Here is an 8,831-nt window from a genome sequence, read left to right on the forward strand (position 1 = left end):
GACGTCGGGGTTACTAGCTTTTGATTGGCTGTCTGGACGCCGGCAGTATCCGCAGGGGAAAATAAGGGTTTGGGTTGCAGCTGGAGGGTCACGCTGAGACCCTAATCTATACGGATGAGTGACTCTCGCCATAGTGTACGCGACATGTACAATCTAGATCTATGCCAAGACCTATGTCAAGCAAGTCAAGCAAGTCTCAATCTACGGCTTGACTTGATTACTCATAAAAACCTGGCCGACTTGACTTGGTGACTAACCGCATTTGGATCAAGTCAAGCAAGTCAAGCAAGCCGGACTTGCTTGTGGCCACCTCTGCTCACAAGAAGCTACGAGGCACCGAGCTCGAAGTTCCTACGCCTTGTTCCAGCCGCATTAATTATGCGCCAACTCCAATCTCGTCCGACCGCGAGATCACTTATATCTCCGCTGAGAGGAAAACAGGCACAGATTGTGAGAGGGAGTATCGAATCCTTTTACGCTACTGGGTCGTCGAGTCGAAGATTCCGGATATTGAACGGATTCGTCAATACCAAACGAGGGTCTATGGAAGGCCATGGGATGTGCTGTCTTGATATTGTGTAACAGACGAATAATTTGTATTCAACCTGCTTGTGTCTCGCCGTACATCATCTTTGCAAAAATTGGTCTGAATGTCTTGTCTTATGATGATATAGCTCATATAGTTCGGGAAGTGTTTGCGAAATGTAGGTGTCGTAGTCGAGCAGGATAAAGTAGCGAGAAGGAGTGACCTGGCAGTGCAGCGACACGACGGTGGCCGTTTCGTCATGGGATATCATCTTGCCATAGCTCTTGCAATAACCGTAGCCTGGCAGATAAAAAATCACATGACTGCGAGATTCTTATCATCCCCTTCAAGCAATATATAAAGCGTGAGCTATCTCCGGACATTGCAAGTCCAACTATCTTCCCTTTCCTCCACATTTCCCCCACGTGCGGATCAGCTTCAGCGATCAACAGCATCACTTCTTCATTATGGGTCGATCCAAACCCGCTCAAAGAGAGTGGGCAGCAGCGAGCATACTCGAAGGCCGCGTCACCGAATGTTCTGGACTCGAATTCAAAATACAATGGGAGCCTTCGCGGCGCGATGCTCTGTGTCCCACGGAGCTCGAGCAGTACTCAACGCAAGTGCGGTATCACAGCGATCCCGACTTCATCCACTGGGAGCCAACATGGGAGCCACTTGAGAATCTTGGGCCTTGTCTTGAGATGGTCAACCAATTCCTTGCAAGAGGGTGATATTTTTCTTCCAGACAAGCACTGAACTATATCTGACTACCCTTCAGACGGTGGATTGGGACACTCGGCGATGGAGGCAGGAAAAGGGCTGTTGCTTTTATCTATCATCGAGAGAAATGAGTGCTGAAACCCGACCCCATCGTGATGCCTTTCTCTTGCTCGTGGACGCAGGCTGTCTATGCTATCAATGTACTGCATGAATGTTGGTATTTCTGTTTCACTACAAGTTTCCCCTTACCAAGCTAAATGGTGAAATGATAATTCGTGATTTATTTTCTTGACCTGGTTCTTACACTAAATTGTGTCGCAATATGAAACTTTGTCCGAATGTCCGCAAATAATACAACTATTATGGGACACCCGAAATGCGAGTACGAAGACCAACCTGAGACATTGCCACGTGATTGCTCATGTGAAAGCCCCAGCCTGTGCGGATGTTGAAAAAGTATCCCGTATTCTAATCATATAGTCTGCCGTAGCAGCATCGATACGATGTCGCATGGGAGCATGTAATATTTTCGCCTGAGGCAGCAATAGCTCAGTCCCGAAGATGTCGCGCACGTACTTTACAGGCCAACTTGGCCTGACGGGCCTTCAGTTGCTAGAAACAGCAACTGCTGCGTCCCTTTTCAGCATCTAGGGTCTCTTGCACAATTTGCACAATTTCCAGAGCTTGCGTCCTCGCTCCGCGGCAGTGTCCGCTGACTTCTCTCTTCTAGCGAGTAACGCACGGCTTCAAACTTTCGAAAAAGCGGACGTAGGCTTGCCCGTCTGCTTGCTGCGCCGCATAGCATTAGTAGTAGCCTAGACCTTGCAGTCCACATAAGACATGTTGTATATCGCTCCATCCACCTCCATCAATGTGTTCCGCTTGCATATCTCTACAGTCCTACAATGACTATGTCGCTCTTTCGATTGCCAAAAGAAGTTCGTCTAGCGATTTATACTTATGCATGTGCGCCCAGCATAGGCACACCGCACTGTTGCGGGGAGGTGAACGTGCAAGACAATGGAACCTTTCCCTTGAGCGCTTACTCTGACTTTTGTACAGTGCGTACGCGCACGGACTTGACGGACATCGTCGACGTCGATCTCAACCATCGACCAACAGAACCTCGCACTTCGTTGTCGCACGGTACTGGCACACTGAGTCTCCTACTCTCATGCTCGGCTGTCTATACCGAGCTTGCCCGTCACATATACTCTAATTGGCAAATTGTCATTCGTGCTAAAGATGACGCTAGTCTTGCTGCACTCAGCAGGTTACGAGTGAGCTCAATTCATGCTTTAAGGCGGCTCACCATTGACCTGAATGCGACTTCTTGTGGAGATGGCTGGGGATGCCAAGACGAAGAAGATCCCGACTATGCCATTCGCAACGAATCGGAGCCTCTCGAAACTGTCTCAGTTCGAGAAGACACCCGACGAAGCTACAGCGAGCGTACTAATGGCCATCTCAGCCCCTTAGCGATCTTCGATTACTCTCGGTCACGGCCGCTCACAGTTACAAACCGACTTCACAAAGTGAGTGCGGAATACTCATAATCATTTAAGCGTTTCTGATTATTTTTCAAGGCTGTCCTCGAGAATTGGAACCAAATTTGGGCCGATATTCGGCCACAACTCCAGCTTGGGACACTAGAGCTGGACTTCATGTGTGACGTTAACGACGTCGAGACCGCAGAGTTCGCGTTAAAACCTTTTCTGACAGAAAGCCGGCCTTACATGGCCAAATGCAACATTAGGCTCGCTCGTCGCAGGGTTGAAGTGCTCAGACAGCTAGCTCAATTAGCAGTCCAGCGGACTGTGTACTCTACCGAGTCACATCTGAAGTCGCCGGAAAGCAGAAGATCTAATGACTCAATCACATTCATGGATCTTCCGGCGGAAGTCCGTCAACATATTCTCGCATACACAGATCTCGTCGCCCCTGGGAAAGAAGTAGAGTGGAATCCGTATCACGGCTGGTACCGCAGACATGGCGGAGCAGGAGGAACGTGGACAGAAAGCAAACACGATCCCCTCCTGCATCTCCACCCGATCGCTAAGGACAAGAGTGGTCTTCTTGACGATGCTCGCAGATATCACAAAACTCCATACCGACGCAGATATTGTCAAGAGAAGCTTGGCGGGCGGGGCTGTTTCTGCAAAAGTCGCCACACAGTATACTCAAGTTACAGCAAGCTCAATTGTTGGGCCCCACCAACACTATTGTTTCTAGTGAACTCAACTTTTCGACAGGATGCATTGCAGATCTTCTTCGGACAAAACCGCATCGTAGTCTGGCCGACCAAAAAGCTGTTGTCTCCGGATCCTGTGCTGCAAGCCCCTAGTCGATTGCACATTTCGAATTTCCTCAACGACGTGGTCCCGAAGGATGCTCTTCGCTACTTACGCCACCTTGAAATCGCCTTCGAGGAATTCGCTAGTGTTGGGCATCTGACATGGTGTTCGACTGGCAGCCCGGAGCTAGTGGATTGGGAGCGCACGGTTGAGGAGATCACGCCACATCTCGTCTCGTCCAATCTTGCAATCAAAGTGGTCTTTCTCCCTAACGCGTGGGTGACCGATTATTGTATCGAGGACGAAATGCCGGACTGGAGAGTCGTCTTATCCAGAGAGGAATTTGAGCATCGGAAGACATGCTACTTCAACACCATATTACCCTTGCAGCATTTGAGCGGCCGCATGAAGCATTTATCGATACAGATCTACGATAATGTGAGGGATCCTGGAGGGAGTATAGAATACAGTGTCGAGTGGCCTCGCGAACTCGTGAGTACGATAATGGGGCCTGAGTATGAGCATCTCACGGAGCACGACTACGGCTCGAGTGGGAAACCCGTACCGTTATTCTTACGGACTGGGTACTGGTTCGAAGATAGCCAATATTATGCGTGAAGCGGACGAAGTCACTGACATAGTCACGCTTAGCAGTGCATGGCCTCCCGCAGTCAGATGAAGAGGGAAACCTTATATAGCAAATGAGCTACTTCAACTTTGACGTCGCGATACTGTCTGGACATCGGCCTGATCGATGGTGATCGCCGCATGTTAGTGTGCAGAAATGAAGAGCGCAATGTGGGTTAATGCCGGTCCATAGGTGCTACGTGACCCCAATACATGCCGCTCAGGGCTCCTTGAGTAGTTCAGATCACTCGTGTCATGCCAGGGCATTGTTTCTAATTGATAGCTAAACGTAGATATGATGTGTCTTTTGTAGCTTGGTTATACGAACCGCAGGAAGCTGTTGCCCACGGCCTATTGTTCAGCTTTGCAGGCCGCAGTGCCATGATTACCCGCAGATGCTGCTGGTATATCCCACATGTCTAGCCGCCGCCCAGCGGTTGATCATGTGACTGAATGGTTTGCGACATTGATGATTCGCTCGCTCGGTGGCGAACCCACGCCGCAATTGTCATACCGAGCAGGCTCGATTGGTGCCAAGCCGATCTATGATGGCGCTTTGCGAGGGATCCGGTCGCCACAGGCATTTCTCTATTGGCAGCTTCACCGAACTTTCATCCGCCAATGAGCAAGACTGGACGTGGCCGCTGATAACATCACCGTGCGAAAATGACCTGGGCGTTCGTTGTCGCAGACTCACGTCATTCGGAAATTCGTGTGACGTTGAGTGTCAGGAAGGAAGCTAACCGCATTGGGAGTCTGGCAACCGAATCACGGCTGGGCCGGAAGACAAAGCGCGATGGGATTGTCAAGACCAATCATCTGCCGGAACTGAGCGTGACGGACTGTCCATCTGTCCTGGAGATCGCAGCATTAGTCCCACACTGTCGACTAAAGCATGACCTGGCGGGTAGCTTCCTGCAAGTTGGCTCAGCTGAAGCGCGTCTGACACACCGAAGCTGCGTCTGCTTCCCTCGCGTCACCCGCGGCCGACCCGACTGTCCTTCGTGTCCTCTCGCGTTTAATATTTCTCAAGATGGCGCTCTGCCGGCCGTCGTGCGACAGAGTGGTTGTTGAAGTCTGAGCAAGGCGACCACAGTGGGCCAAAGTTGCACGGATTGCCTCGCGCTGGCTGAATGTTTGCCCACGACTTACAGCCAGATGGCCCCTATAGCGGCACTGCGGCAGGCTTCTGACTGCACCAGCACCCCTTGAATCTCGTTCTTTGAGAGACGGGCTGCTTGACTCTAGGCAGGATAGCTACTCGGCTCGGTCGCTAGCCTGCTGTGTCGTCAGGGGCGATAACGAAACAGCTAGTCGCCGAGATAACGAAGCGACTGTGTTTGTACTGAGATCTTGTCGGTCGTCAGTATCAACAGGCGCCGGCAAGCATACACACGGCGACTAGTTGACAGCTGACTACAGTGCCCGAACGTTGTTGACGCAGATGCTGAAACACCCGAAGCGTGCCATGAGGATGGTGTGTGGTCCACTGAACATATGAGAAGCATGATCGATCCATGCCAAACAAGAATCATATCCAGCAATCTTCATATCACCTCAATTACAGCAACGATCACCAATCAGTACCGGACCATCATCGCTTTTTCAGCGCCCTCTTCTTTAGATGATCATGTGGAGCAAGTTTCTGCTCCTTACCCTTCTGGGGCTCTTTCAGACCGGGCTCAGTGTGCCGTGGAATGAAAATGCTGAACCCATGACTCTTAAATCGGATCCTAGAGATAACAATCCTGTGTGGACAGCGGAAGTCCGTTGGACTAAGGACTCACCCCCTACGCCAAAACAAGTCCAAGGTTTCGCAAGATCAGGCCATCAATGGGTTCGCAAACAGCCAAAGGCCAAGACTGGAAAGACCGGCACCATCCTGGTATTCTATCATCAAGCCGCTCAACATCATCAAACTTTAGGTACTAATCATTTGTCAGGTTGCTGCCGTGTATGACCCAGCTGGGTGGCTATATTCGTCTACGATTCCGCGAGGCGAATTCTGGAAGCTTATACATCCCGACACTCCTGATCCGGTTGGTGACGCCACAACTTGGCGGAATGCCCGAGACGCGGTCGTAGCAAGTCTTCACGGCGACCAGAAACGGCCGTGTGCCGAGGACGGTGTCCTGTACGCAATGGAGTCCTCGCTCAACAGCGGAGTCACAGACGCAAACCAATGTGAGGTTACATTTCAAATGTCGCGAGTACTGCTATACTGATTCCTTTTCTAGTTCCGAAGGGCACTCTCGTGCAGGTTTGGGGAGCATGGGGTTGGGACTCGGACGAGATAAAGAAGACGGGCGAAAAGAAGAACCCCTGTGCAGGAAAGTGCGCGAAACTTTTGGACAGGCTTGGAATCGATCACAGCCCTGTTTCGGAGACGGATGCGCCCGAATGCAAAGAGAACTTTGATGCGGGTGAAGGACCGAGCGGCCCCTCCAAGCGGCCCCCTTTATCGTCGCCAGGAGAATCGGCCGACCCCAAGCGCGTGGCCCGCCCCCAAGCAGGATCAAGCAGGCCGCAAGCAGGATCGAGCAATCCGCAAGCAGGTTTAAGTAACCCGCAAGCAGGTTCAAGCAACCAAAATCCGCCTGTGAAACCGCAAGCAGGGTCAAGCAACACGAAGCCGCCCGTCAGACCGCATACAGGATCAAGCAACACCAAGCCGCCCGCTCCAAGGGCTGCCCGATCCGAATCCGAGCAACCTGACCTCGAGGAAAATGACACAGCCGAGATCGAAGCCTTGATAGAAGGCTTGTCCATCCATCCAGACGCTGGCCAGAACGTGCATGCTCAGCCAACAACTGTCCAAACTGTTGGGTACGTCACGAACCCAGGAGGGGCAATGGATTTTAGTCCTACCCAACGCGTTTGAGCGACCGCATCTCCTGGCCAGTGAACTCGACAGGGAGAAGTATAGCAGGACCTGATGGAGCATCACGCACCCTCAATTGATCACGCTTTTATTTGGTTGGCGTTTACTGCGGACAGGGCCAGGAATCACACCGCACGGAAAACATTTGTCGTCTTCTGCCATTTTGCGCCAGGTCGCAGACTTGGACCTGGAAGGCCGAACCTCACGCACAGAGCCAACTTGGTACTGATCTGCCGTCTAACCCCTAATCTCGATAAATTCTAGACTAGAGTTGATAGAATCGATAGAATCGATAGAAATGATAGAACCGATAAATGATTACGAACCATACATTCACTATTTCGTCATTCAAAAAAGCATACCTTCTCTTCATTCCGCTTGATGAGCAAGATGTCTGATGTCAAAGAGCTAATCGGCTCCATCTTGAGGCGTTGCTTTGATCCGACAAATCCCTCGAGCAAATCGTAATTCCGATCTGGCTACAGGATGGGGGTTTCCTTTCGACGCCGAAATGGAAGGTTCTGCTCCGCTCCGCATCTACGGGGTCCCTCTGGGATGATGTCAAGGCGGGGAAGTAGGAGGACGACGAGATAGGGAAAGGAGCCAGGGAAGGACAGGGAGAGATGAAGAGAGGGGAGGAGAAGGAGAAGAAGAAGAGCGCAAGAGGAAAGCACGAAGATCCTCTACGATGGCCGCGCACCATGAGGCGACCACGATGCTTCGCCAGAGACCTCTCGATTCAAAGCCGATGAAATCATACCATGCTTTTATTTCAATGTCTCGAAACAACGCATCGGCTACACGCCTACTTTTAACACGTCATTGGTGAAGTCGAACTGACGCGAGAAAGTATGGGAGAGACGCCCTCGCCTAGATAGAGCTACTATAGTACCGCTAGCGGAATGCCGCTGCTCGTATCTAATAAGATCGAAAGGACACGATTAGCGCCTCCGGACATCGATGCCCGCGAGAGAAAAAGGACGAGGCCGCGAAGCGGACGCGTCGTGAAGTTATGCAAATCTGCGCGTGCGGGCCGCAGACCTTGTGCAGCCTGCGCGCGATTCCGGACGCGGCGGCGTCGGTTTCCTGATGCGGAAGGCCCGTTAGGGAGAGTACAGTGTATCATACACCCAACCGCGTCAGATGACGAGTTCGAGTTATTTTGTCCATTCCCCCCGACAGAAGAGAGCAACAGCATCCGGGAACTCAGAACTGCGATGTCAAAAATGGCGGAATCAGCTAGAGGTAACGATGGGACTTGGTGTCTGGTTGAAGATTGTAAGAAGGACTGTGCAGCGATGTACAGAGGCACGTATTCCAATCAATGGAATGGTGTCAAGACTGATTGCTGCCTCTGCGGCTTCCGCCTGCAGAGTCACTGGATATACTGTGCAACCGCAGGTCACGTGCAATACGGTCCTACGGCAGTACGTCTGGGACTGGTCGCAGTCCTGGGACTGACGTCCTGGGACTCGGCCTGGGGTCGGAGGTGAACGCGCACTAGGACTGCTGCCCGAGGCACACATCCTATGCTCTGGGACTGCGATGAGACGTCCACCCTGCTCCGCCCTTACAAAGATACTCGATCCGTATACTACGAAAGCTAGATCCGAGAAACAATGACAACATCGACTCGCTGGCTGTTACGGGTCAACTGCCAAAGGGCGGTTTACTCGAGGGGGTTCTTGAGAATGAGTGGTGCAACAGGATATCTGAAAGGGGCTTTGATTCCAATGGTTAAGTTGGTAACATGAGTTCAACACGAACAGACATAAGGTCC

General features: G+C 51.6%; 3 protein-coding genes across 3 annotated transcripts; all 3 read left to right on the top strand.

Moving 5' to 3' along the window:
* Window positions 1-931: 931 nt before the first annotated feature.
* K489DRAFT_385584 (uncharacterized protein) lies at window positions 932-1,411 on the top strand. Its single transcript, XM_033606138.1, has one exon. It carries the CDS (start codon window positions 994-996, stop codon window positions 1,258-1,260), a length of 267 nt encoding a protein of 88 aa, XP_033454762.1. The 5' UTR covers window positions 932-993; the 3' UTR covers window positions 1,261-1,411.
* Window positions 1,412-2,110: 699 nt separating this feature from the next.
* K489DRAFT_385586 (uncharacterized protein) lies at window positions 2,111-4,440 on the top strand. Its single transcript, XM_033606139.1, has 2 exons — window positions 2,111-2,784; window positions 2,836-4,440. Exons 1-2 carry the CDS (start codon window positions 2,155-2,157, stop codon window positions 4,159-4,161), a joined length of 1,956 nt encoding a protein of 651 aa, XP_033454763.1. The 5' UTR covers window positions 2,111-2,154; the 3' UTR covers window positions 4,162-4,440.
* A 1,001-nt stretch (window positions 4,441-5,441) lies between these two features.
* Window positions 5,442-7,377, top strand: K489DRAFT_385589 (uncharacterized protein). Its single transcript, XM_033606140.1, has 3 exons — window positions 5,442-6,055; window positions 6,114-6,354; window positions 6,408-7,377. The coding sequence occupies exons 1-3, from the start codon at window positions 5,801-5,803 to the stop codon at window positions 7,049-7,051; spliced, it is 1,140 nt and encodes a 379-aa protein (XP_033454764.1). The 5' UTR covers window positions 5,442-5,800; the 3' UTR covers window positions 7,052-7,377.
* The last annotated feature ends 1,454 nt before the right edge of the window (window positions 7,378-8,831 follow it).

Source organism: Dissoconium aciculare, assembly GCF_010015565.1.
Source record: "Dissoconium aciculare CBS 342.82 unplaced genomic scaffold K489scaffold_33, whole genome shotgun sequence".
NCBI classification, from domain to species: domain Eukaryota; kingdom Fungi; phylum Ascomycota; class Dothideomycetes; order Mycosphaerellales; family Dissoconiaceae; genus Dissoconium; species Dissoconium aciculare.

Coding starts and splice junctions, on each gene's coding strand:
- K489DRAFT_385584 (XM_033606138.1), top strand. CDS start 994: ATGGGTCGATCCAAACCCGCTCAAAGAGAGTGGGCAGCAGCGAGCATA.
- K489DRAFT_385586 (XM_033606139.1), top strand. CDS start 2,155: ATGACTATGTCGCTCTTTCGATTGCCAAAAGAAGTTCGTCTAGCGATT. Junction 2,785..2,835: donor TTACAAACCGACTTCACAAA/GTGAGTGCGGAA, acceptor TTATTTTTCAAG/GCTGTCCTCGAGAATTGGAA.
- K489DRAFT_385589 (XM_033606140.1), top strand. CDS start 5,801: ATGTGGAGCAAGTTTCTGCTCCTTACCCTTCTGGGGCTCTTTCAGACC. Junction 6,056..6,113: donor GAAAGACCGGCACCATCCTG/GTATTCTATCAT, acceptor ATCATTTGTCAG/GTTGCTGCCGTGTATGACCC. Junction 6,355..6,407: donor AGTCACAGACGCAAACCAAT/GTGAGGTTACAT, acceptor TTCCTTTTCTAG/TTCCGAAGGGCACTCTCGTG.